This window comes from Colias croceus, chromosome 30 (genome assembly GCF_905220415.1).
Source record: "Colias croceus chromosome 30, ilColCroc2.1".
Classification (NCBI taxonomy): Eukaryota; Metazoa; Arthropoda; class Insecta; order Lepidoptera; family Pieridae; genus Colias; species Colias croceus.
This window is the reverse complement of record NC_059566.1, coordinates 3,412,087-3,439,666: the sequence shown is the minus strand read 5'-3', so window position 1 is coordinate 3,439,666 and position 27,580 is coordinate 3,412,087. Positions and strand designations below refer to the sequence as shown.

Genomic DNA, 27,580 nt, shown 5'->3' with positions numbered 1-27,580 from the left:
ACGAACAAAATCTGTGCGCCATTTTTTTGCTCTAAGTTTTAAAAATTATTATCTAGTTAGGTACTTACCGATGAAAGTAATTCCTTTGCACTTTTCCGTATTATTTGTGCAATATCGTAACACACACGAAGGCATATTTGATGCGTTTCACTTTAAAACAAATAAAAAATATGCGTGCAGTTACGCCATATGGCGTATGTTGAGCGGAACATAAGTGATGTAGGCGGTGTCGTCTCCATAATATGTATATCTCAATGGTTACCCAATGTTTATTATAAAGTACCGAGTTTTATTTACCCTATTTCAAATAAATTTTGAGATTTTGACGCATTTTAAACACCTAAAAATGAAACTACTAGTAAGTACATAATACAGCTGTTATAACAATTACTATACTTTTAATCTACTATTTATCACATCACAGAACAGATTACTGAATAGTTACTACATGAATCATAGTCTAATATTGAGTATCCTTACTGTAGAGTGCAAAGCAAAATTACCAATCTTCCATTAGATGATACATGATCTGTAATATTCAAGACCGAATCTAAAAAATAAAATATCTATATATCAAACTTGATTATATTTTTGAGGATGAGATTGATTGATTATATATATTTTATTTTTTAGATTTGGTTTTGAATACACGTATCATCTAATACAAGATTGGTAATTGTGTTTTATTCCCCCTTTTTACGATTTGGGTAAAAAAATCCTACATACTTAGATTACAAATGCGAATATTTTAACTCTGCCTGCCTCTTGTTTCCAACTTCTTCTTGCCCTCTGAACCGATTTCGATAAAATTTGCGTGGATGGAAATCTAGTATACTTACTAATAATAATTTATAGTAAAACTGCGAAACTGTGTATGTTTTTCGTTCTCAATGCAGCAAGGTAGCTAATTTATGTTATGATTTTAGTGTCTAGAGATAGATTGAAGTCTAGAGAGTTATTAAATGCTAGTTTTTACTGCGATAGAACAACAATCTTATGGGATCTTCCCATCTATAGGTACTGTGTCTATACTAATATTATAAAGCTGAAGAGTTTTTTTGTTTGAACGCGCTAATCTCAGGAACTACTGGTCCGATTTGAAAAATTCTTTCGGTGTTAAGATGCGCATTTGAATCACTCCAAAATGTTTTAATTCCGATAGATGGCGCTATGCTAAAAATGTACAAGTGCGCTTTTGACCGCGCGAATGAAGTCACGGGCTACAGCTAGTTACTCATTCAACGAAATCAACTATGAAACTTAGTATAGGATAGTAACTACATATTTAACTAGCTGTGCCCCGCGGGTTTACCCGAAGAAGGAAGAAATAAAAGCAAAGAATGAACTCAATTTCTATATTTCATTAAAAATAAATATAATACATCACATAATAATCTATTAATGGATTCAGCCTTATTATACACATTAAGTCAATATTTAAAATATCACTGTCTAAACATATTAATTATAAATATCAATAAACCAATATTCGTCTCTTACAGTATAAAATGTAAATAAGTGTGAGTGAGAAAGTATTTTTGTTACAGAATGAATTTCATACAAGAACCTTATTTTGATACGATTGATTGACCAATATCTGTCTCTGTCACTCGCATAGGTTTTCGGCTTTACATAGAATACGAGTGAGCAAGACAGAAATAGAGTTCTTGTACGAAACTCATTAAAAATTACAAAATTAGGTACATACTTGCATTAAAAAAAACATTAAAATGTAATTCGAATATTTTAGGATTAAAATTATTGAATTCGATATATTGCATTTAGATTATTATTACTTTAGTCGGCCTAGAATAGTAACAAAAAGCCCATAATATAATATATCCTGATGTTTTTTCGATTTACCCAATGACATGTTTCAAGGTAGATAGGTTATTAACGGCTCGTTTAAATGTGGCTAATTAGCAACCATTTATTGAATCATGCCACCTCACTTTTCCGCCTAATCGTGTGTGCGTTAGAGCTAGCGCGCATGAGCAAGCAGAGTTGATGGTAGAGACAAAATAGTTGCGGAGACAAAAGTTGCTCATGCGCGCTAGCTCTTGCCGTTTTTGAAGATCGAATGTTGTGTTGTCTTTCTTTGACGCGTTTAAAAATCACATTTTATAAAGATGAAAATTTTAAACTATTCTCAGGCTCTAAAGTAATTACATCAAATCAGATCTCTTTAAAATAGCAAAGTTTTTCATACATTTTTGTTTTCAAGCTTAAAATAATTAAAATAAAATAAAATAATTCTTAATAGCCTGAAATAAGATATTACTAGCTAAATATGGTACATGTAAATAATAAAATTTTATACAATAATATAATATGTATTAATTAGGTTATTAGATTTCAATTATAAGTAATATGCACATAGTATACCTCCAAAACTACTTATATTACAATTATTGCGATTCTGCTAGAAAAGTACAAAACAGGTGCATCATAATATACTTAATCTTATTTACATTATCAATCTTATTGCTATTGTGATAAAATAGTTTTTCCCTTGAACATCATAGTACCCACAAAATTTCAGCCAATCAGAAAGCAGCTGTATTTGACTGCCTCTAACCAGTTATAATTAAAAAGGTTTTGATAGGTCATTGAAATGTGGCTAATTGGCCATAATACAGTTGTCTCTTTTTAACAACAGTTGAATCATGCCATCTCACTTTGACGTATAATCGTGTGTGCGTTATTGTGCCGTTTTCGAAGATAAAATGTTGTGTTGGTAACCTATCTACCCCATTTTACTTATAACATAATTCCCCGAATATCTTTAAAAATACTAAAAGGCCAATTTTGCGGATATATAAAAGGGTCTTAAATCATTTTAATCTTTTTTATACACACACTAGCGGTACGCCCCGGCTTCGCCCGTGGTACATGTTTATGTTTTCTTTCCATAAGAACTATCCTCGTACTTCAAGGAATATACATGTGATGTCATGATAACGCGAAACGGGTTCCATTTTTATATAGATTATGTTGTAAAATACACTTTTACCAGAAAGCCAAATTTTTAGATTGTACAAGATTCCCTTTTAGACCAGCTAAAGAAGTATATGTATTATTTATTATCACATACATCAATATACGGCCTCCCCCGGGCGCACTGCTAGTTTCATATAATAACAGGTGAAGTTTTATATTGCTAATAATATTCAAGGGCTGAAGACTTATGTCAAGTATGCCAATTATGACAACTATTCTTTAGCCAATAATGTTATAAGTAAAAATGTGTAGATAGGTCATTCGCTCAAGGAATGGCACATTGAAAAGTGGCTAGCTATACTTCAGTATGTCTCTTTTTGAGAATGTTATCTTACATTATCTATGTGTGCATTAGTGTGCCGTTTGAAGATCAATGGAAGATTGAATGTGTTGGTTGGTGTATCTACACATTTTTACTTATAATACTGTTGCTTTCAGCATCAAAATAAGTGCATTTAGGCTAGGCTAGTTTCCTACATCACCTAACCTTTGTTACTCTGTTAATTCTAGAGTCAAGTATGTGCTAATAAGACACTGGTACTTGTGGCATCATATTCGTGTATATACAGTGGTTTTCTGCCTTCATTTGATCCATAGGTAAGTGTGGCATAACATGCTGCGGCGGTTGGTACTGCGGCGGCGGTTCTTCCGGCTTTTTCTTCTTCTCACACTTCTTAAACTTAATACCTAATTTATTCAATAGTATTAGTCGTAAGGACTCCTTACCGCCCCTGTAATCCAACTCGTGTTTCGCTGCAGCTAATATTTTGCCCAACGTAGGCACTTCTTTACGCGACGTGTAGCTATTAACAATACCGCGTAGTGCGCACAGTTTGTAATAATCTAGTTGTACTTTTGTTTTCCTTATCCGTTTCTTCTTTGGTCCAGTCATTTTCGTTTGTGTCGCTTCCGCCCGCAAACCCTCCCGTTTAATACGCTTTATTGTACTCTCTGATAGACCAGTGGCTGCACACGCGCGTTTAACAACATTTTCAACAGGAAACGCGTAGCCCCTGTTCTGTTTTTCACTCTCGAAGAACTTGATCACTTTGAATATTATTTCACGGGCCTGCCCGTCTATAGCTTCTTTCTTTTTCTTATCTACTATTGCTGGTTTCGGTTTTAACTCTACAGTGTCAACTGGCTGAGGGATATCTACGGGAACATGTTGGTTAATTACTTGGTTTATTTGCTGGTGATGAATGTGTAAAGGTTGTAATGAACTAATAACAGGAACTTCGTGTAAATGGTTCTCCATTTTGCATAGATAACATGCGCCTAACAAAACTTCACGTTCCGATCGGCATTTATAAAAACCTTTTCCATTAAATGTTTTTACGATTTCATAATAAATAGGTTTATTATTTTGGTCAAATAGGACGCCATATCAAACATAAACAATATAGAGTAGAGTTGAACCACAGATAACTATATATTAGTAGTTGAACACAGATTAAATTTTTATTTTGACAGACGATAATTAATAATCCTAAGAGCAATTAACCTATAGAGTTCTTATATTAAGACAGAACAAAATACATATTTTCTAATCTACTTACTCTTAGTCAATAACAGCATAAGCCAGATTGAGATAGCGATAGAGTATCTGCACTGTCTTCAAACGTAGCGCGCCGGCAGTCAGTTTGTTTTCCAACCAGCTGGTGGGCTCAGTGCGTCAAGTGTTTTTAACGAAATATTTAGAAAATATAAAGTGTACAGTGTTTCTTTTTATTTGTCAGTGTGCTAAAATAACTATTGTATGTTTAGCAACCGGCTATCACTAGTCGAATGGGAGTTTTGGATAAAAACAATGTAAAAATATCTTTCCATCGGTAAGTGATTTTCAGCAAATTGATAAATATTTATGTTTTAAACCTATTTGAAGGTTTTATCAAGCGCTTTTTTGTAATTTTATGTTGTAACTGTAACATTTACCCACTTTATGGGGTTGTGGAATATAAAATAATGAAATAATTTTTAAAAAACGTCACAATAATATCACGTTTGGCATTTTGTTTACCACCGTAGTGTTGTAACACATCTAGCGTATATTATCGATTTATGACAAACAATCTATTTCATATTAACGTTGATTTATTTATTTTGTTTCATAAATCAGATTTATATGTAGTTGTTGTTGCAAATAATAGATGTAAATTTTTTACCGCAGGAAAATAAAACATACCACGTGGTTGTTTTATTTGCCCTATGTGTTTTAGTTTTCGTTTGTTGTTTATTAATTTCTCTTTCAGATTATTAATAAATTCATTTTGTTTTAGATTTCCAGAGCTAAATAAAAAATGGGTATAAAACGTGAGACATGAGTTGATTGGACGCCGCCACAATTTGCAATATTGTGTTCATTGCATTTCGAGCCTACGTGTTATCAAGATGGATACTCTAGAAGAATTGTGCAATCTTACGCTTACGTTTTTTTTTTGTTCCTGTAGATAATAAATACATTTGATTAAAGAGAGTGAATTTTTATTTTGAAATTTTTTACACATAAGTTACCTACTTTAAATGTGTAACTATGTGAAAATTGAGTCCATACATATCAAACTCCGGTAAGTCCATTCTAACAGAAATGTGGGAATCGAGGTATTTTTAATAACTTAAAAAAACAATATGTTTGGACCCTTATAATTTATGACGGATATAATATAATGCATTAGAATTATTTTTACGAAGAAAAAGAAATGTATTACTTGATGATTATGCCACAAAATTAGATTTAAATATGGACATACAGGCGTTTGATATGTACCAGCAAAACTTACCGGCTTTTGAAAAACATCGTCTTGGACTTACAGGAATTTGAAAAATCTCTAATGGACTTACAGGGATTTGATAGAACTCAGTTTTGGGACGTACTGAGGTGGTGGAAATGGGTAGATAGTTCGTCGCGTTGTAAGTAATGGACATTAAAATAAAATATATAAATTAAAAGATACAAATTATTATTATTATTAACCTTTATCATCCCACTGCTGGGCAAAGAGAGGGGTCAAAAAATCATAACGGTTGAAGAAATCTAAGTACGGCCCTGGGCTTCATGGCTGGGAATAACTACTGTGCGTGTGCTGTGCGTCTAGTTTCATTTATCTTTTAGCTGTTTTCTGAGCCTTGTCTGTTTTAGCTTTTGGTATTGTTTTTTTCCTTGCTTTGTCTAGAACCACCACCTCTATAGTAAAACTGTTTTCTTCCATCATTTATCAATTAAAACGATTTATAAGCATTGGTCACACGTGTTAGCTTCAACAAAATTGAGAGAAATGGCAGCCATTTTAGTGCCATACTGAGCTGTGATTGGTCGAAATGGACTTACCTGAGTTTGATAAACCACTGTCGACGGACATACCGGAGTTTGAAAAAAAACATTTACTTTAAACCTTATTTTAATAGAGATACGATTGACTTACCTAACTTTGAAAAGTACAGACTGGTTTAGTTTTACAATTCAAAATTGGCGCCATTGTTATCTCAATTTTGGCGGGGAGTGGACTTACCGGAGTTTGATATGTATCGATTCAATTAAACGGTTGATTAAATGACAGTTCTCATAGATGAGAAACTACTATTGAAATACATACTTAATATACATGCGTTTTCAAAGAAAAACCCGCATAGTTCCCATTCCTGTTGGATTTACGGGATCAAAAGTAATTTTTCCAAATTTCATTGTAATCGGTTTAGTAGTATTCGCGTGAAAGAGTAACAAACATCCATCCTCACAAACTTTCGATTTATTAGTAGGATGTTAGGAAAATGTTTTCATTAAGACTGTCCTTTTATTAACTTGTTAAAATGCTGCATGATTCCTTCATGCTGACTGTGCCTTTCTCCTCACTCCTTTAACTTTATCATCATTTCCTTCTTTATTTTAAATTACATTTCAAGTTTTAAAATTTCTTTTATAATGTACTAACTTTCCGCCCGCGTTTTTAAAGAAAATCCTGCACAGTTCCCGTTCACGTGGGATTTCCGGGATAAAACCTAACCTATGTGTGTATGTACAAAATTTCATTGTAATCGGTTCCGCAGTGAAAGAGTAACATCCCTTCTCACATAATTTCGCATTTATTATATACGTAGGATTAAACAAATAATGTATTCAACTGAAATTAATTATAAGTTTTGTTTTTTTATTATTTATTATTTCACGAAACCGTAAATGCAAAATACATTCACGATTTTATCGATTGAAGCACATCCCATCACTATCACCTTCTATCTATCTAAATACGTACCTATAGTAAAAATGGTGCCATGACTATGTTGAAACGTAGCTTGTTGTCTATAGCTGTCTCATTCTTTCATACGACGTTTTCTTTAGATAGAGAGAAACAAATATATGTAAATTGTATACGCTCGATACAAGTACTCTATAGGTTAATTGCTCTTAGTAATAATCTGATTCCAGTATGTATTACCACAGACTAATAATAATATACTACGTATACAGTATTACGTAGTCTATGAAAAGTTAAAATTTAACGAGAATTAATATACCTATGTTAATCACAGTTACAGTACGCGTAACGTAAAAAGAACGCTGGATGAAAGTGATGGGTTGTGTTTGCGCATGGATCGAGTTTTGCACGAAAGCTATGTGCCGATTATTTTATTTTTGAACTAGGCTCGCGAATCGTGGCTTCGCAATTACCTATTTGTTATTCTTATAACCACCTCATAACACCAAATAGACCAATAAATCGCCAATGCGCAGCCATCCGTCAGCGTTCTTTTTACTTGACGCGACCTGTAATCTTATATAAAAATGAATCGCAAAATGTGTTGCTATGCGCATAACTCGAGAACGGATGGACCTTTTTTTCATAATTCTTTTTTTATTATATTCCTTGAAGTACAAGGATGGTTCTTATGTAGGGAAAACGTAAATATGTACCACGGGCGAAGCCGGGGCAGACCGCTAGTGTAAAATAATTATAAATTTAAAAAATGCTTCATACTCATCTAGACACGCGGCAGCGTGTCAAGCCGAATTCAAGCGAAGAGAACTGGCGTGTAAATTATTATGTACTTTTATACTTGATAGCAATAAGCGTAAATATTTTTTTCGTCAAATGTAATATGTATTTGTATTCTACTACCTATAGTTTTATGGATACCAATAAAATCCCGCAATCGTAACAAATACATAATCAAATGTTTGGCATTGAAATGGTGCAATATTTTTTATTATATGTGTGTATAATTTTTATTCAAGGTAGGTTTAATTTAAATCCTCTATTGTAACAAGATTGCCTGGAAGATATAACTCAAAAGCGATAAGACGGCCTTGTACTTAGTTTTAAGTTATTTAATCTATATGCTAAAAGTTTGCCTGGTTTTCTCTTCTATACCATACTGGAATAAATAGATACCGTACTAGGAACCTATAACATCCTAGAAATTAACAAAATCAAGTATAACTATTATTTTTACAGCTACCACGGCAAAGGTAGATCCAAAAAGCGTAAATCTGGAACTTGAAACATCTTTACAGTTCGATCCAAAACATGAATCAAATCATAGTATTACGGATATTAAAAACTTTCTTAATCGACTACAAAATCTTTTGAACCCTATCAAGGCTATGCTCGAACCAAATAATAATAAAATGAGTGTTGTTATCGAAAACTTGGCAAGGAGAGTAAATCATTTTGACGATAAAGATTTTGATAAAATAACCAGAGTGTTTCTTAAAGAAGTGGATGAACATATTAATAATAATATACCACTTTCAAGTTTATTAGGTGATAAGTATAGCTCAGTTATTAAATATATACATGAGAATCCAAAAATTTTGAGAATACATACAAGAAAATCGGCTGATAACAAAAACTACAAGGCAATTAAAGTGTTACTATCAAAATTGGACAAATATTATGATAAAAATGATGTAGAGAAATTGAATAAAATAGTTCGTAAACTTGAAAACGTTCCAAAAACTAATGAAGAAATAAGGAAGTTAGTGAAAAACGCATTAAATATTGTTGTATTTGATAAATATAAGAATTTAAATAACACACTTAAAAGTAAGCTTTTTGAAGAACTTCTATCGATACAACGCTATCTTAAATCTAAAATGAATAAAGACCGTGTAAATGAAGCTGATATTGGCGATATTTCAAAATATTATGATAATGATAATCATGATAAGATTCAGAACGAAGATAATACTATTGAAGATAAAAATAATGTGAGAAAAACGAACGATGATGAAATAATATTGGATAAAAATATTGAAATATTATTCGAAAACGATGATTTTAAATCGGAATAATGAATAAACAGTAAACATTTTAATAAATAAATGTTTGCTTTATTGTAACTGATAATTGTTTTTTAATAAATATTATTAAAATTATTTTATATGAAAAACGTAATTGATTGTCTATGCCCAGCGGCACACGTTCATTATTTTTATTTTTTAGTTTTTACCCCATGTTTTACCGAAATACTGAATCGAACGTAAGGTTTTTTTTTCTATCTTCGTGATCTTCACCTTTCTACTATTACAAATTAAGTATACTTTCAACAACTTTTTGAGGGTTTAAAGGTTTATTAGTAAACTAGCTTCCGCCCGCGACTCCGTCTGCGCGGAAAAATTAAGATTTATTTTTTTTCTACGTATTTTTCCGGGATAAAAAGTATCCTATTTTATGCCCAGGATAATAAGGTATAATTATACCAAGTTTCATCGAAATCGAACCGTTCGTTTTCACGTGATGCCTGAACATACAGACAGACAGACAGACAAAAATTTTTTTAATCACATATTTGGGCTTGGTATCGATCCAGTAACACCCCCTGCTATTTATTTTTTCAATATTTTCAATGTACAGAATTGGCCCTTCTACAGATTTATTATATGTATAGATTTTAATGCAATTAACTGGGTTAAATAAATAAAAACACACGTAAATTCAATCATTTTATTCATCAAGTCTTCCGTTTCGGCTGATGCAGCAGCTTATTGTGCGTATAGAGCGCGCCCGAATGCGCGAACGTCGCGGGACAGAGCGGGCAGTGGAGCGGCCTCTCGCCCGTGTGCGTGCGAATATGAGTTTTTAGTATCGATGTTGACTGTAACGAAAAAAAAAAGTGTGCGTGTACTAGTGTACACACGTAAGAAGTGAAACTTCTTTATGACCTTATTTTCCAAAAAATAATGAACTATATGCAACTTTACAGAAATACGTCGAATCACGCGTGGTAGGGATAAGAAAAGGATGGCGCGTAACGGAAAAATGTCACGCATATTGATATATTAAGAAGAGCTGGAACGTCAACACATTTACACATTGCACATGTTAGGCCGGGAGATACTGACACAAAAATTCGGGTCATTTGTAACAGGATGGCGGTCTAGAAGGGTCTTAGTACGCAATGACAAAAAGAAAAATGATGGTCAGAACGCTGGTACCGGCGGACTGCATCTTTTTTATGGGCTATCGGTAAATTGTAAAATTTTTGTGTTACAAATCGTTTGACTTTCGCTATTTATACGACGAGTTCGACTAACGCCCACGCGACTAGTCCGCCGGTACCAGCGTTCTGACCATCATTTTTCTTTTAGTCATTGCGTAATAAGACCTCTGTAGAACCGCCATTCTGTTACAAATGACCCGAAATTTTGTGTCAGTATCTCCCGGCCTATGTATGTGTCATATTTTGCAATTGTTTATGAATACAGGGTGATGTAATTGGTGTAGTACGAATATCTAAAAATCTATGAAGAATTTTGTGATACAGTAAATGGAAGAATTATAGACTATTTTACAGTATTTAATAAAACCATTTAATTTTTTGTTCATTTTCATTAGAAATGTCAATTTTTCTCACCAAGGTGGAAATTTGGATGATAAGGATCTTGTTAGAAAAATATAAATTTTGACTAAAATCGGCATTTTTTTTTTTCAAAAATCAAATTACTAATTAATAATCAGAGTTATCACATTATTAAAAAAAATAAGCCAAACTATACACAATTTTTACTTGATGCAATCCTCAAAGATCATGGACATAGTGTATTGCGTTATTAAAAGAGCAACTATGGAGTTTCTTGCCGCTCCTTCTCCATAGATCTCTGCTTTCCGAATCGGTGGTAAATGTTAAAATAATTATGTAATGACGATTCGAAAGTGCTACTAAATAGTAGTCTAATTGAATAAATGAATGTTTGAGTTTGAGTTTGAGTTTGCGCCTTCCACCATACCATCTAGAACTCAACCCAATAGAGTTACTATGGGGCATAATTAAAGGGAAAGTAGCATCACAAAATGTGAACTTTAACTTGAAAACTGTGGAAGAATTATTTAGAAAGGAAGCAAATGCCATATTAGTCTGGATATGTTTAGTGACGTTTGGAGAAAGATTAGGTATGATTAAATAGATTCTTCTTCTTCTCTATAGATACTGCTCTCTGAATTGGTGGTAAATGTTAAACCTGTTAAATTGCTAAGACGATTCAAAAGTGCTTCTAGAAGAAGTCTAATTGTATAAATGTTTGAGTTTGAGTTTAAAACCAATAGTGTGAAAATTATACAATAAACATGTAACACATATTTGTTAGCGCGTATTGGTAGGTATTACGTACTTACTACAAATATAATATTTCTTAGATATCTTTACTCGACTAAAGTCAGGACAAGACTGCTCCGCAACTGCAGAAGACGTCCGTTATAAATCATTATCAAAACAACCATCCGTGTGTTGGGAGTGAGCGCACGTGTTATTTGTATTGTTTTTATGACCTGAAATTTAATTATTATTTGATAATTGAATGATTATTAATACTTTTATCCAATTGATTATTATTAGAATAAATAATTAACTTCATCAATTGATTTACTTTTAAAGTATAATTTTACAGGTAAATTATGAGAGCTTTCATAATTATATTTGCATAATATATTTATCTACAACGCACCCATTTTACAATTCAAGACTAAAATGAAACTAGAGTCGCATTTATTTTTGAACATACTGTAAGTGAAATTGCATAAGTGTGAGTACTGTGAACATGCCAGCTTTCCTTAATTGACCGATAACGAAAGAATGTTATGCCTCCTCCACACTACTCGCGAAGTTGAACGAGGTTAGACGAATAGAATAATGTAGAGAGGCACTTCGGCTTACTTCGTCCAACTTTACCTCGCCTCGGCCGACTTCCGTTTGTTGTCGGTTTTTGCGCCCGAGTCAAAGGGCACGAAGTTACCTGAAGTTCGTTCTGAATATGAACGTATGCGTTCCTCGCGAAGTTGAAAGAGTGTGTAGTGTAGCACCGCGGACTTCAGTCAACTTCGGCCGAGTACTTCGCCGAGGAACTTCGCGAGTAGTGTGGAGGAGGCATTACACTAAATTTTTTTCCAACCCCGATAAAGAAGTTTCACTTCAAATATTGACTAATAATAAAATTGACTTGGTTGGTAGTGACCCTGCCTTCCAAGCCCCTGGTCGTGGGTTCGATTCCCACCCGGGGCAAATATTTGTATGTGGGGCAAATGTTTGCTCTGTGTCTGGGTGTTAATAATTATCTATATAAGTATTGATTTAAAGTTATATATGTATGTTTATCAGGCATCTGGTTTCCATAACACAAGCGAAAGCTTAGTATGGGATCAGATCGTGCCGTGTGTGAAAATTGTCCCGAAATATTTATTTACATATTTATTATTTTATTATCATTTCATGTCATGTCATGATTATACTTCTTGGCTGTGATGTCCCGGAATAATAAATAAATTATATAAATTATTGTTGTTGCCCGCGGGTTCGTCTACTAGTGGAACCAAGCGAAACAGCCATTATATTATTATTTTTATGAATTGTGCGTCACTTTACACTTTACTCAATAATAATTACAAAACCAATTTTGAATCTTACAAAGGTAGAAAATAACATTCTCTATGCTTTTAATTTTTATTACGGGCATCACATGATAATAATATAATACAGGGTGTCTCAAAAGAAAGTTTATATTTTGTGGATGAATAAAAAAAAAGTAAGCGGTGTATTGAAAAAATGTTTATTAATTATTAAAGTGCATAATATGGGAATTTATTTCTTAAAAATAATATCGTCCAAATGCAGTCCATTGCGTTCACAGCACTCATTTAATCGAACACTAAAATTATTTATGACAGCTCGGCAGGTAGACACAGTGATGGCTGCCATTTCGTGTCGGATATTTTCTTTTAAATGCACTAGAGAAGTTGGTTTTTTGGCATACACTTTAGATTTAAGATACCCCCACAAGAAAAAGTCTATGGGAGTTAAATCAGAGCTGCGTGGAGGCCAATTTATATCAACGTCTTGCTGCAACCATGTTCTCTGGTTATAGCCAGGAAAGTTTTGCAGTGCAGGCACTAAAAACTCGTCTACCATCGCTCTGAATTTACTGTAACTGCACGCCCCCTTTCGTCTTCGAAAAAGTAAGGGCCAATAATTCCTCGCTAATTTCTATTCTTGATAATTTCTTGTGGGGGTATCTTAAATCTAAAGTGTATGCCAACAAACCAACTTCTCTAGAGCATTTAAAAGAAAATATCAAGCACGAAATGGCAGCCATCACTGTGTCTACCTGCCGAGCTGTCATAAACACTGTAATTTTACTGTTCGATTAAATGAGTGCTGTGAACGCAATGGACTGCATATGGACGATATTATTTTTTAGAAATAAATTCCTATATTATGCACTTTAATAATTAATAAACATTTTTTCAATACACCGCTTACGTTTTTTTATTCATCCACAAAATATAAACTTTCTTTTGAGACACCCTGTATTACTAGAATTAAAATAAATGAAATGTCGTTAATAGTACAAATTCCCTACCTATAAAACTTGACACTGACAGTTTAAACTTATTGCCATATAAAAATATACAGTAAATCAATATCATCTTGGACGTCTTGAAAGGCTGGAATGATGATGATGATAATGATATATTAATCTCGTGTCACAATGTTTGTCCTCAATGGAATCCTAAACCACTTAACCGATTATAATAAAATTTGCACACCATGTGCAGTTCAATCCAACTTGAGACATAGGATAGTTTAAATCTCAAATCGTTTTAGAGAAAGCGGGCGAAGCCGCGGGCGGTAAGCTAGTCAATAAATAAAATAGAGAACTCACAGTAAATCCCCGACCACACTGATCGCAAATTTTGTTTCTCGGCGGACGAACGTTTTCGTGCACGGACAGCATGTGACGTTTCAAACCATTCTTATATTTGAACACCTGTACAAAATATGTTAATTTTTATATCTACACTAACATTATAAAGCTGAAAAGTTTGTTTGTTTAAACGCGCCAATCTCAGGAACTACTGGTCCGATTTGAAAAATTCTTTCGGTGTTAGATAGTTCATTTCTCGAGGAAGGCTATAGGCTATATTATTATATCGTCACGCTAAAATCAACAGGAGTGTAGTAATGCGGGTAAAACCGCAGGGCACAGCTAGTTATTAATACCTAAAAGTAATAAGTATATCTATGATTTATCTTTATAAAGTACTTGCTATGCCTTCGACTTCGTTGGCGCGTGTGTAGATTTAAAAACATATTGAAGTCTTTATGCAAAATTATAGTCTTTATGTTGAGAAAAAAACCTAAGTATATTGAAAAAATGTTTCTTCAAAATTCGCCTAGTAATTTTTGAATAAAAGCCAGACAGGACGGACCAACAGACACACAAACATTTCAATAATATTTTTTGGCTCCTAGGAGTAAAATAACCATTAGAAGTATGAAGACTCAATATAATGCATACTAATACATATTATAAATGCGAAAGTTACTCAATCACGCCTTATCTACTAAACCAATTTGCATGAAATTTTTGATACCCGAAATTGGTATAGAGATATTTTGATACCCGAGAAAGGACATAGGATAGGTTTTATCCCGGAAATCCCTTCGGGAACGGGAACCATGCGGGTTTTTCTTTGCCTGCGCGGGCGATGCCGCGGGTGGAAAGCTAGTTATTAAAAAATAAAAGTAATGTTCATACCTTAGAGCACTTATCACAAGAATACTTGCGGCTCTTCAAGTGATCAAATTCGATGTGGTTCACTAGAGATGATTTCGTGAGGAATTTCTTACCGCATTCGTCGCATGTGAATCTAAATAATAGGAAATATTTTTATTTTTGGTGTATTAATTAGAAAATTGTTATAAGAGTTAAAAAAACTCGTTTATCAGGCGGGAATCGAACCCGCATTGTTTGTCGTACCGTGGCAAAGGCATATTAATGATATTAAATTAAAAATAAAACATTATAAGATATAACACGCGAGGCCGGGTTAAATATTAGTTTGAAATGTAATAAGAATGTACTGCGATTCTACACAACTGCCCAATTGATGTAGGTAGTTGATGACAAATCGCAGGAAGTCAACGACTATTAGCAAAGTGAGGGTAGTTGGGTCAAAACAACAAAATTACATCAACAATTTTTTGCTAAATTTTTCCTGAAAATCCATGTTTTCTTCTCTAGCTTCGCGCAGCCGGCATATACCGCTTCTCTAACGTGAGCATATTGTCTATGAAAACATAATCTTAAAGGACAGCTCACTTGCGGGTGGCAAAGTTGGGCGGGTTGCTTGTTATGGGTGTACACATAAGAGTTTTAAGAATTCATCTATTTGAAAACAAATGCGTCTGGAATTTTTGTATTTTTTACATACTCAGCGTATGCAAAATTATTATCTCCTTTGAGCTTAGTATACCAACAGTGGGACACCCTGTATAGAGAAAGCGCAAATAGCTTAAAAATTATAAAAAAAATACCGTAATTAGGAAATATGAAAGACAATTAAGGTACACCAAATAACTTAGGCTTCTTTTTATTCTGATATTTCATAAGAAAACTCACTTAAGCGGGTGAAGACGCGGGATGCAAGTAGTAAATAAATACACTTACCTCTTTAAATCATCGCTAACATGTTTAGAACTCATTTTCAAGTGTTGTATCAATGTAGATTGAGTTTTAAATGTTAGATCACACGAGACACAGTACGCGCCGGTTTGTGTGTGTGTCTGTTTGTGTGTATAGAGTGCGCTCCGACGTTTGTAGGACTTTCCGCACACATCACATTTGTGTAGGTGGGCGATGGCTTTGTGGACTGTTCTAGAAGGTAAAATTTGCCTTTATCTATACTAATATTATAAAGCTGAAGTGTTTATTTAAACGCGCTTATCTCGGGAACTACTGGTCCGATTTGAAAAATTCTTTCGGTGTTAGATAGCCCATTTATCGAGGAAGGCTATTGGCTATATATCATCACGCTTAGACCAACAGGAGCGGAGCAACGCGGGTGAAACCGCGGGGAACAGCTAGTAACTACATAATTACATACAATACATTTCTTTCTTTCTTTCTTTCTTTAAAAAGAATTCTTCAAATCGGACCAGTAATTCCCGAGATTAGCGCGTTCAAACAAGGTCTTTATAATACTAGTATAGAATATATATACAGTTGTGGTCATATAATTAAGAACAATTTGAAGTACTATAATTTTTTATTTAAATAATGTCATACATAGAGATGTGCACCTTCTGAGAAGCAACTAGTTATGTCATAAAATAGCCACATTAATAAAGCAACTAAGTTTAAGAATCTATACATATATTAAAATCGTAGGAAAGTCAAAACTGTACATTGAATATTTTTTTAAAAGAATACTTGATCCATGATCTATAATCGATATAGAAGCCAAAAACATAGTTTTTAGAATTTTTGTCTGTTTGTCTGTATATATTTCCGAGCTAATCTCAGAAAGTACTGCATAGATTTACTTCAAATTTTGCATGAATATTCCTTAGAGGTCGGGTGAGGATAGTTTATACATATTATCATGATATCACCTTCGGGGGAGGAGCTGTGAACCTTTATTTTTCTTACTTATTCTGTGTACTACGACAGCGTACAATCTAAAGACTCATGTTTAAATGTTGGTTTCGAGTAAGCCATGCTATTATCTAGCTTTACAAAATAAAAACTATGTCATTTACGTAATTTGGGCAGAGAAACAGTTTAATTAATTTAGTAGTATAAAGACAAATTAGAAACAGCGCAATCTATGAAATGTTATAAAAATCAAATCAATTTACACGTTAACTATTGGAAATTAATAATCAAATGACGCATATAATATAAATGTTGTATTGAATATATTAAGAAGAGCTGGAACGTCAACACATTTACACATTGCACATGTTAGGCCGGGAGATACTGACACAAAATTTCGGGTCATTTGTAACAGGATGGCGGTCTAGAAGGGTCTTAGTACGCAATGACAAAAAGAAAAATGATGGTCAGAACGCTGGTACCGGCGGACCACATCTTTTTTATGGGCTATCGGTAAATTCTAAAATTTTTGTGTTACAAATCGTTTGACTTTCGCTATTTATACGACGAGTTCGACTAACGCCCACGCGACTAGTCCGCCGGTACCAGCGTTCTGACCATCATTTTTCTTTTAGTCATTGCGTAATAAGACCTCTGTAGAACCGCCATTCTGTTACAAATGACCCGAAATTTTGTGTCAGTATCTCCCGGCCTATGTATGTGTCATATTTTGCAATTGTTTATAAATACAGGGTGATGTGATTGGTGTAGTACGAATATCTAAAAATCTATGAAGAATTTTGTGATACAGTAAATGGAAGAATTATAGACTATTTTACAGTATTTAATAAAATCATTTAATTTTTTGTTCATTTTCATTGGAAATGTCAATTTTTCTCATCAAGGTGGAAATTTGGATGATAAGGATCTTGTTAGAAAAATATAAATTTTGACTAAAATCGGCATTTTTTTTTTCAAAAATCAAATTACTAATTAATAATCAGAGTTATCACATTATTAAAAAAAATAAGCCAAACTATACACAATTTTTACTTGATGCAATCCTCAAAGATCATGGACATAGTGTATTGCGCCTTCCACCATACCATCCTGAACTCAACCCAATAGAGTTACTATGGGGCATAATTAAAGGGAAAGTAGCATCACAAAATGTGAACTTTAACTTGAAAACTGTGGAAGAATTATTTAGAAAGGAAGCAAATGCCATATTAGTCTGGATATAGTGACGTTTGGAGAAAGACGCGAGAACATGAGAAAAATATATTCAATTAGAACCAAAAGTAGATAATTACACTGACTCATTTATAATAAATAACATTAAGAAATTCCGACGGCGAGTTCTTCGAGCGATGAAAGTTTCAGTGAAGTAGAAGATTACGATTAGGTATGATTAAATAGATTCTTCTTCTTCTCTATAGATACTGCTCTCTGAATTGGTGGTAAATGTTAAAACTGTTAAACTGCTAAGACGATTCAAAAGTGCTTCTAGAAGAAGTCTAATTGTATAAATGTTTGAGTTTGAGTTTAAAACCAATAGTGTGAAAATTATACAATAAACATGTAACACATATTTGTTAGCGCGTATTGGTAGGTATTACGTACTTACTACAAATATAATATTTCTTAGATATCTTTACTCGACTAAAGTCAGGACAAGACTTTCCCCTTATATTACTTTACTCTTTGACAAGACTGCTCCGCAACTGCAGAAGACGTCCGTTATTTAAATCATTATCAAAACAACCATCCGTGTGTTGGGAGTGAGCGCAAGTGTTATTTGTATTGTTTTTATGACCTGAAATTTAATTATTATTTGATAATTGAATGATTATTAATACTTTTATCCAATTGATTATTATTAGAATAAATAATTAACTTCATCAATTGATTTACTTATAAAGTATAATTTTACAGGTAAATTATGAGAGCTTTCATAATGATTATATTTGCATAATATATTTATCTACAACGCACCCATTTTACAATTCAAGTCTAAAATGAAACTAGAGTCGCATTTATTTTTGAACATACTGTAAGTGAAATTGCATAAGTGTGAGTACTGTGAACATGCCAGCTTTCCTTAATTGACCGATATCTAGATTGACACTACAAAAATTATGCCATTTAAGTAACTTGGGAAGAGAAACATAGTTTAAAAAAGGAAATTGTATTATAATGTTAATTTTGTAACAGCGCCATCTATGAGATTTCATTAAAATCAAATAAATATACACATTAACACATATTGAAAAATGATAATTTAAATATTTTTTTATTTTTTTATTGACCTCTTAAATTTTAATCAAACTATACAAAAAAGAAATTATATTACGATTTTATACAAAAATACAGTATATTTATTAGGCCACCTAATTACTAAGCAATAATTTCTTCTAGGCAACCGGGGCAAAAGGTAATCAACTCGATAAAATTAAATTGTTTGTTGTTAGTTTTTTGTAATCTTATTAATTGTAATGTGCATTTTTTGCATAAAAGTTTTAATGTAATACCACAGCTGCACAGGTAATACTCAGTTTTGACAATTATTGCAAGTTCCAACAAAACCCTCATAAATCATAATCTTGAACAGATTTGAGCAAGATTATTTAAAAAATATGCCGTGTATATTGTATCATAGAAAAGGTAAGTTTTTGATAGTTATCATTTATTCATCAATTACATGTCGTTAGTACGAAATAAACATTGACTTTTGTTCAGTATTTATTATCTGTATGATTATTGCTTGGTAATTAATATATTTTCATGTTGCAAAATCCATACTAATATTATAAATGCGAAAGTAACTCTGTCTGTCTGTCTGTCTGTTACTCAATCACGCCTAAACTACTGAACCAATTTGCATGAAATTTGGTATGGAGATATTTTGATACCCGAGAAAGGACATTCTTCTTCAGGCATGTACTTCTGATTCTTCTTCTTTTTCTTCTACCCAACGTCTTCGAATAGTGCGTGCTGAGATTGCTGAAGGGTTATTTTCCCCGAAATATTCTTTTCTCAGCTCATTGGACCCTTTAAAAGGATTTTGTTTCGCCATTGCATACGGACGATGTTTCGGTCATCTCGAGGAGTGGTTTTTCTCTGTCTTGGCATACGTGGGACATCCGAAGTTGTTTGATACGTATCAAAATGCCTTATGGCGTGGAAAACCATAGTTTTTTGAACATTGCAGATGGTCGGCTATCTTTTTATAAGACCAATTCTTCCCGCGAAGTTTTATTATAACTTCCCTAGTAGATTTATCACAACTTTTATTTTTTCCCATTTTTTTAATAAGAAGTAATCACTTTTAATCTTTTGCAACACTTAATGGCGCTAAAATTATACAAACAGTTACCTACAACCACAAATACTTTGACTGCATCGATATTTCGCTTCTTCTCTCGAAGCTCCATTTCTACGGGTTTCAAAAAGATTCAATATTTTTTTTTAAAAGTTACTTAATGGATAGATATCAAATGGTTCGTGTAAATGCTGCTCACGGTAATATTTTTTCTTCATTGAAACCTGTGGAAAAAGGCGTGCCACAAGGCTCTATATTGGGACCGATTTTATTCATCATTTATTGTACCGACATTACTGCCGCTATTAAATCTTGTTCGTATCACATATACGCAGATGACTTACAATTATATGTAAGCTTTCCGCCATCTTCCTCTTTATCTGTTGTAGAAAAATTAAACAACGATCTTATTAATATAAGCGATTGGTCGAAAAGAAATAAACTTGTTCTCAATCCATCTAAGTCTAAATTCTTAGTTCTTGGTTCTCCAAAGCAGGTAGATAGAATAAATGAAATGAGTCTTAAGGTAGAAATTAATGGCGAACAATTAGAGCAAGTTCAGATAGCAAGAAACCTCGGCTTACTAATGGACTCGTCACTAAATTTTGAAGACCACATAGCTGAAGTAGCACGTAACTGTTTCTACCGTCTAAAAATTATATATAAGATCAGAAATTACATAAACGAGCCGTTGCGTATTCAGCTTTGTAACTCACTCGTGCTATCAAAGCTTAATTACTGCGATGTTGTTTATGATGGCTGTTGTTTGGCAAGAAGTAAGCGTCTCATTCAAAGGATCCAGAATGCTTGTGCGCGCTACTGTTTCCAGATCCCACCTCGCACGCATGTTACGCCTTTCTTAAATAAAGCAGGAATACTAAAGATGTCAGCATGTAGACAGCTCCATCTTTGTATTCTTTTGCATGGTGTAGTCAATAACCATTCACCGCCTTACCTCTATGAGAAATTAACTTGGTCACGAAGCCAAAAGCTCAACAAATCAAGGCCTTTCTCTTGTGTTTTTCGAATACCTAAGTATAAAACAGCTGCATTTAGAGGTAGTTTTAAATATCGGGCTAGTAAATGCTGGAACGACCTGCCTCCTCCTATACGCGAATCAAGGTGTCTTGGTACTTTCAAAGCAAAACTAAAGAACTATTTATTAATAAAACAAAAGGAGCAGTGTCCAGTGAATTAGTTGATTAATGGTTAATTTTTTTTATATATATACAATATACTATATTTTTTTATATTGTGTTTTTACATATTTAAATACTTAAATAGTAATTATTTCACCCGGTGTATGAAAGAACTGGCTATAGATATAATTGTGTGGCTGATTATTATTAATATAAGATGTATCGATGTATCCCACCATTTTCCTTTTAAGGTTGTTTATTTTTTATTGTTTTACCTGTTTTCTTATAATGTATTGCATGTTTGTTTTATAAGAAAAGCTGTTAGTTTGTATACTTTAATTATAATTACACAATTTTTGTTGTATCAGCTCGTGTGACATTTGTGGCTACAACAGGCTATGGCTGAAAAACAGTGGTGAAAGCACTGGCCTTTTAGTCATTGTTTCCACCATATGTTGAGTTCATAGCCTTTTCGTAGTAAACTGTTATTTTTTCTTGTGTATTTTTTTGTTTATGTGTTTGATTTTTACTGCGAATAAATACTTATTCTATTCTATTCTAAATCGAGTCGAGTGTTCTCTATTCTTTGAATAAAAGTATAAACTATTTAGTGTTCTTAATTACGTGACCAGCCAGTAAATAGGAATACTATGTTTAGAAGTAGTGTAAAAAGTTTGTCCATTAATTTTTAGGCTAATCACGTGTATTAATGAATACAGTGATTTGTTGGAAAAGTATTTCTATATCGAGAAAAATATAAATTATTACATTAAATTATTTATGCATCTTAGTCTGAAAAAATCTTCCCTTTATATCAGCGTTCTTAATTATATGACCACCACTGTATATTATAATATTGGTAACTAGCTGTGCCGCGCGGTTTTACCCGCATTGCTCCGGTCCTGTTGGTCTTAGCGTGATGATATATAGCCCATATAATAAAAACTCACCGAATATGAGTCTTCAATCCTGAAGCGTGAACAAAAATGTTGCCACACTCTTTGCATTGCACATTTCCAGTTCTATGCTTGTCCAAGTGGTATCGGTAACTACGAATCGAACTGCAAACAATAATTTTAAATATGAAAAAAGTATATAATCTTTTCTTTTTAATATTAATTAATAGTATACTAGCTTTCTGCCCGCGTTTTCACAGAAATACCCGCATAGTTCCCTTTCCCGTGGGATGTTCGGGATAAAATTTATCCTATGTGTTAATCCAAGTTACCCTCTATATGTGTGCTAAATTTCATTGTAATCAATTCAGTAGTATTTGCGTGAAAGAGTAACAAACATACACATACACATCAATCCTCACAAACTTTCGCATTTATAAAATTAGTAGGAAGTAGGATAGTAGGATAGGATAGGATATAATATGTATTTTCAAACTCAAACATTTATTAATTCGTTAGTTTGACTTCCTCTAGTAGCACTTTTGTATCGTCATAACATAGTTTTACCTTAGAGTATACAGTGGTGGACGTATAATTAGAAACACGTAACACAATGATGTCATCAAATTCATTTGACATTTGTGTATAATAACGTATCAGAGATTAAGCATTATTTCATATGTAATAGAACACCCGTTTATCTAGCTTTATAAGAAATTGCTTAATTTTAATCAAACGTTAGCTTAAATTAAAAAAATTAAACAACTTTAAGTGAAGTCTAATTTCCGAGTATTTTCAGTCTGGACAACAAATTAGAAACAGCATGGTTCGAGTGTTCCAAAGACAAAACCTGTTGCAATGCCGCCAATATTTTTTTCTTACACAAATATTTGCACCGTTTTTTAAACATTCTATTTAAAAGTTTCTGAAAATTAATTAACTTTACAATAAAAATGGGTAAATGTTAGATTTGTGACCCATCAACAAGAAAAATACTCTTAAGTTTACATTTTAACAAAAGCTGGAGTTACAGGAAAATTGCAAATCATTTAGAGTGTTAATAAAAATATTAACGACATTTTAATAGGTTTTGACTTTAGAACACTCGAACCATGCTGTTTCTAATTTGTTGTCCAGACTGAAAATACTCGGAAATCAGACTGCACTTAAAGTTGTTTAATTTTATTAATTTAAGCTAACGTTTGATTAAAATTATGCAATTTATTATAAAACTAGATAAACGGGTGTTCTATTACATACGAAATAGTGCTTTATCTCTAATACGTTAATACACAAATGTTAAATAAACTTGATGACTACTTCATTGTGTTTCTAATTAAACGTCCACCACTGTATATACTATCTATAGAGTGCGAACAACCAAGTGGGAACAGTAGGCACAGGTGGGAACAACACGACGTTCCCGCCGCGAGCGCGCGCAGTCGTGGTTGAGTGCTCACGAAGTGCGTTGCTCTGGATTTTTTTTCATATTTACGAATAAACATGGTGAAATGTGCAGTTCTATCTTGCAAAAACGATACTAGAAAATACACAAAATTGAAATCCACTATCACATTTCATCAATAAGTTGATTTTTATACTTATTTTTATGAAAATAAATCTAGCATCGCGGGGGTGAAGGGGAGGTGGGAGGCAGACACGCGCAGGGTCGCTCGCGTGCCTCACTGCCGCCACGTGATCATAGTGATGTGACCTGACCAACGCTGTACTCGATATAGAGGTAAAGTTTACTAGAAGAACTATATTATTTTAACAAATTATTTATTTAACTTTAAAATTAAAACTCTTTTAAAAATGTATTATAAATGAATTTGTGGTGTGTTTTGTATGATACACTTTCTAATATTATGAATGCGAATATATTATAGTGTAAATGTAAAGTATGTAATGTTACGATAAATTTTCTGAACCGCTAAATTGATTTTGAAGATTTTGATAGTAGAATGGATAAAATTAAATGAAAAAATTATTAATATTATTGATGATATTATCATTTTAAATTATTAATTATTCCTTAATATTTTTTACCATTTTTAAAACATTATTATTATTGTTTGATTTATTATTAAAGAAATAGCACTAAACCCAATCTTTTATTTTATTAACTTTATTATTTAAAAAGTACTCACGTTTTACTGATATTCCAATTAAACATATTTTTTTACAGTACTTATAATTAATACAAGAAAATTTCTTATTTAATATTCAAATGGAATAAACAAACTTTATTCAGTTGGTAAACATTTTTAAAATTACATATTTATACTTTATTCATATATTTTTCCTTTAATAACTTATTGAACATAAAATTTACTTATGGTACATATTTATTTACATAACTTATCGATAGTTCAACACGTAATTGATACCTACCCATCCCTATTTGTCACACACACATCTATATAGTATCTATAGCTCATCTGCCTATGATGCGCACTAAGCAATTTGTGCAATACACTCGCTCTATACTATTGTAATATAATATACTCTAAGAGTTTTACCATTTACCACTGATTCGGAAAGCAGTTTTTACATAGAAGAACCGGCTGAAGAAACTTTATTATTAACACTGGCAATACACGGATGCTTGAAAATTTTCTTTGACACATGGCAATACTAGTGGAAAACCAGATGTCGTATATAACAAAATCATAAACAACAGAAGATCGAATTATTTTTAAATATAAAAAGGCATTATCTTCAAAGTTTGCACTAAATCTGTCCGTTTAAGGGCAAAATCGAGAAAAAGTAGTCGGTTACATACACACATACAGGTGAAGATAAAAAGAGCGTGTTAAAAAGTAATACATAGGGCAACACTCACTTAGTTCTATAGTCGCATAATTTACACGAATACTCAATGGGAATGTTGACATGTACCTCGTTATAATGCCCCAGAATTGGGGGAATATTCTTATTGCGTTTGCCACACACAGCGCATTCGTATCTACAATATAAGAAATATAATAATTAGTAACACAAACAAACAATTTTATTATTATATTTTACTAGCATTCCGCCACGGCTTCGCCCGTGGTACTACATGTTTATGTTTTCTTTCCATAAGAACCATCCTCGTACTTCAAGGAATATTATAAAAAAAATAATTATCGAAATCGGTCCACACGATCACGCGTGATTCCGTGACCAAGTAAAACGGGTTTCATTTTTATATATATTTTATATAAGGAGCCTGGGGTCAATTTAATTTGTAAAATTATTTGTGAAAATAAATGATAAATTATTTGTTTGTTTGAATGCACTAATCTCAGGAACTACTGGTCCGATTTGAAAAATTCTTTCGGTTTTAGAAAGCCCATTTATCGAGGAAGGCTATAGGCTATAATATCATAACGATAATACAAAGAGAAGCGGGAGAAACAGTGAAGCGCAGCTAGTATTTTAATACGATGTACTTACAAGACTACTCAAAGAGTATAAAGAAACCATAGACACAGCTGTACCAAAAAAAATGTTAATATTCACCTTGTCATATGCCGTTTCCAGTGATCATTATAAGACATTTGGCTGCTAAATGCTGACTTGCAGATCGTACATACGATACTGCGTTCAGTCTGAAAGAAACGGCAAACATTTTCTTTATAAGATACTAGCTGTGCCCCGCGGTTTCAACCGCGTTGCTCTGCTCCTGTTGGTCTTAGCGTGATGATATATAGCCTATAGCTTCCTTGATAAATGGGCTATCTAACACGGAAAGAATTTTTCAAATCGGACCAGTAGTTCCTGAGATTAGCGCGTTGAAACAAACAAACAAACTCTTCAGCTCTATAATATTAGGCTATAATATATAATCATGGTAAGACCAACAGGAGCAGAGCAATGCGGCTAAACTACGCGGCACAGCTAGTAGATATAAAGATGATAAACTGCCTTACCACATTATGTTTCTTATCCCTATGTTCCTTGAAAGTATCTTCAAATTCAAACGCCACTATACAATCAGTACATTTATATGGCAATTGTAAATATTTCTTATTCTTTGCTTCCTCCATTCTTTCATTTATTAAGTCTTCCATAGATATCGTAAGAATATTAATTTTCCCCTCATAATTCGCTTGAAACTGCGTGAGAGGTTTCTTTTTAATAACTGGCAACGCTTTCAAATTCTCGTTGTCTATGGTCGGTACTTCAAACGGTTCCATTTTCAAATCGCTGTCATTGTCATTCTCGACTTTAACTTCGATATTTAAATCATCAAATGCTTCTTTTATTTCGTGCTCTAGTTTTCCGTCTATGGTCGTCCATATTAATTCGATATTTGATGTTTGACATTTATGTAGATTTGTGAATTTTATATGATTATTTGCAAGTTTTTCGTTCAGTAATTTGTTGTTTTCCTCAACATAGTTTTTGAATTTGTTTATTTTTTTCAGCGTTATGTGACACACATCGCAAATATTATAATTTTCAAATGCCAACTGAAATAAAGAAAAATAAATAAGTACATATTAAAAAAACAAAAATTTATGTATTACAATCATTTAATCGGCAACATGTTCAATTAACTAAATTATAAAAATAACGAGAATTGACAGGAAGCGATGACTATCGAGTGATAAGACCGTATAATTATTAAATTGCAATATCCATTGCATAATATAACTTTCTTTATTTTATGCTAATACTGTCTTTCTTTAAAGATGTTCATTTTTTTACTGTATTTATTTTTATTTAAAATGATTATGATTATTTTTGTTGTATTGTGTTCATAAATCATAAAATAAATTTAATTATTTATTCAGTCTTTTCAAGGTGACAAAACAATTGAATAATTATTAAAAGACAAATTGCAACTTAATTTAGAAGATGTTTATTTAATTTCGTATTTGATACTGGCATATAACAAGAAAAAAAGGAAATGTAATCGGCCATCTTATAACAAGATGCCAATTCCTATAGAACACACTATAACATAAAATTCTTTATAAATTACTAGAAACTAAGCAATTTTGATTATTCCTGAAGATATTGAATAAAAAAATATATAAATAATGATGATACTTACCCCATTATTAACAAGACAGTTCAAAATATACGTAAAATTGCAGTTCAAAAGGCTTTTAAGATTTTCTCTTTCTTCGTGGCAACAAATACAAACTTTTTGTAAAGGTGATTCCATTTTAACTTGCTCGATTCAATGACAGAATTAGTTTCATTAAAACAATACTTCTATAATGATAATTTTATGAAACAGTAAATCAAAACTGTACAATAATTTGTTTCACAACTATCAAGTATCAACATCAAGTCATTTGTTGACAACTAACAAGTAAAAAAACAAAAGTCAAAACCAAAACTGTGGAGTGTGGTGTTGCCG

At 32.6% G+C, this 27,580-nt stretch overlaps 3 protein-coding genes across 3 annotated transcripts; 1 reads left to right on the top strand and 2 right to left on the bottom strand.

The window, feature by feature from the left end:
• Positions 1-1,341: 1,341 nt before the first annotated feature.
• Positions 1,342-4,397, bottom strand: LOC123704677. Its single transcript, XM_045653093.1, has one exon. The coding sequence runs from the start codon at positions 4,256-4,258 to the stop codon at positions 3,524-3,526; it is 735 nt and encodes a 244-aa protein (XP_045509049.1). The 5' UTR covers positions 4,259-4,397; the 3' UTR covers positions 1,342-3,523.
• A 3,726-nt stretch (positions 4,398-8,123) lies between these two features.
• On the top strand, positions 8,124-9,344 carry LOC123704676. Its single transcript, XM_045653091.1, has 2 exons — positions 8,124-8,230; positions 8,451-9,344. The coding sequence occupies exons 1-2, from the start codon at positions 8,170-8,172 to the stop codon at positions 9,287-9,289; spliced, it is 900 nt and encodes a 299-aa protein (XP_045509047.1). The 5' UTR covers positions 8,124-8,169; the 3' UTR covers positions 9,290-9,344.
• A 583-nt stretch (positions 9,345-9,927) lies between these two features.
• Positions 9,928-27,512, bottom strand: LOC123704675 (zinc finger protein 62-like). The gene is made up of 9 exons (XM_045653090.1): positions 27,269-27,512; positions 26,139-26,681; positions 25,729-25,817; positions 25,067-25,189; positions 22,276-22,386; positions 15,938-16,144; positions 15,026-15,137; positions 14,150-14,254; positions 9,928-10,092 (listed from the first exon to the last, which is right to left on the bottom strand). Exons 1-9 carry the CDS (start codon positions 27,380-27,382, stop codon positions 9,949-9,951), a joined length of 1,548 nt encoding a protein of 515 aa, XP_045509046.1. The 5' UTR covers positions 27,383-27,512; the 3' UTR covers positions 9,928-9,948.
• Positions 27,513-27,580: the final 68 nt, after the last annotated feature.

Bases quoted from the DNA above. Each gene is read 5' to 3' on its own strand.
- LOC123704677 (XM_045653093.1), bottom strand. From the start codon at position 4,258: ATGGAGAACCATTTACACGAAGTTCCTGTTATTAGTTCATTACAACCT.
- LOC123704676 (XM_045653091.1), top strand. From the start codon at position 8,170: ATGTTTGGCATTGAAATGGTGCAATATTTTTTATTATATGTGTGTATA. The intron at 8,231-8,450 runs GTAGGTTTAATT...TTATTTTTACAG, and splicing joins GTGTATAATTTTTATTCAAG to CTACCACGGCAAAGGTAGAT.
- LOC123704675 (XM_045653090.1), bottom strand. From the start codon at position 27,382: ATGGAATCACCTTTACAAAAAGTTTGTATTTGTTGCCACGAAGAAAGA. The intron at 22,387-25,066 runs GTGAGTGTTGCC...TATTGTTTGCAG, and splicing joins TTATGCGACTATAGAACTAA to TTCGATTCGTAGTTACCGAT. The intron at 10,093-14,149 runs GTGAGTTCTCTA...TTTTCGTTACAG, and splicing joins AGTGTGGTCGGGGATTTACT to TCAACATCGATACTAAAAAC.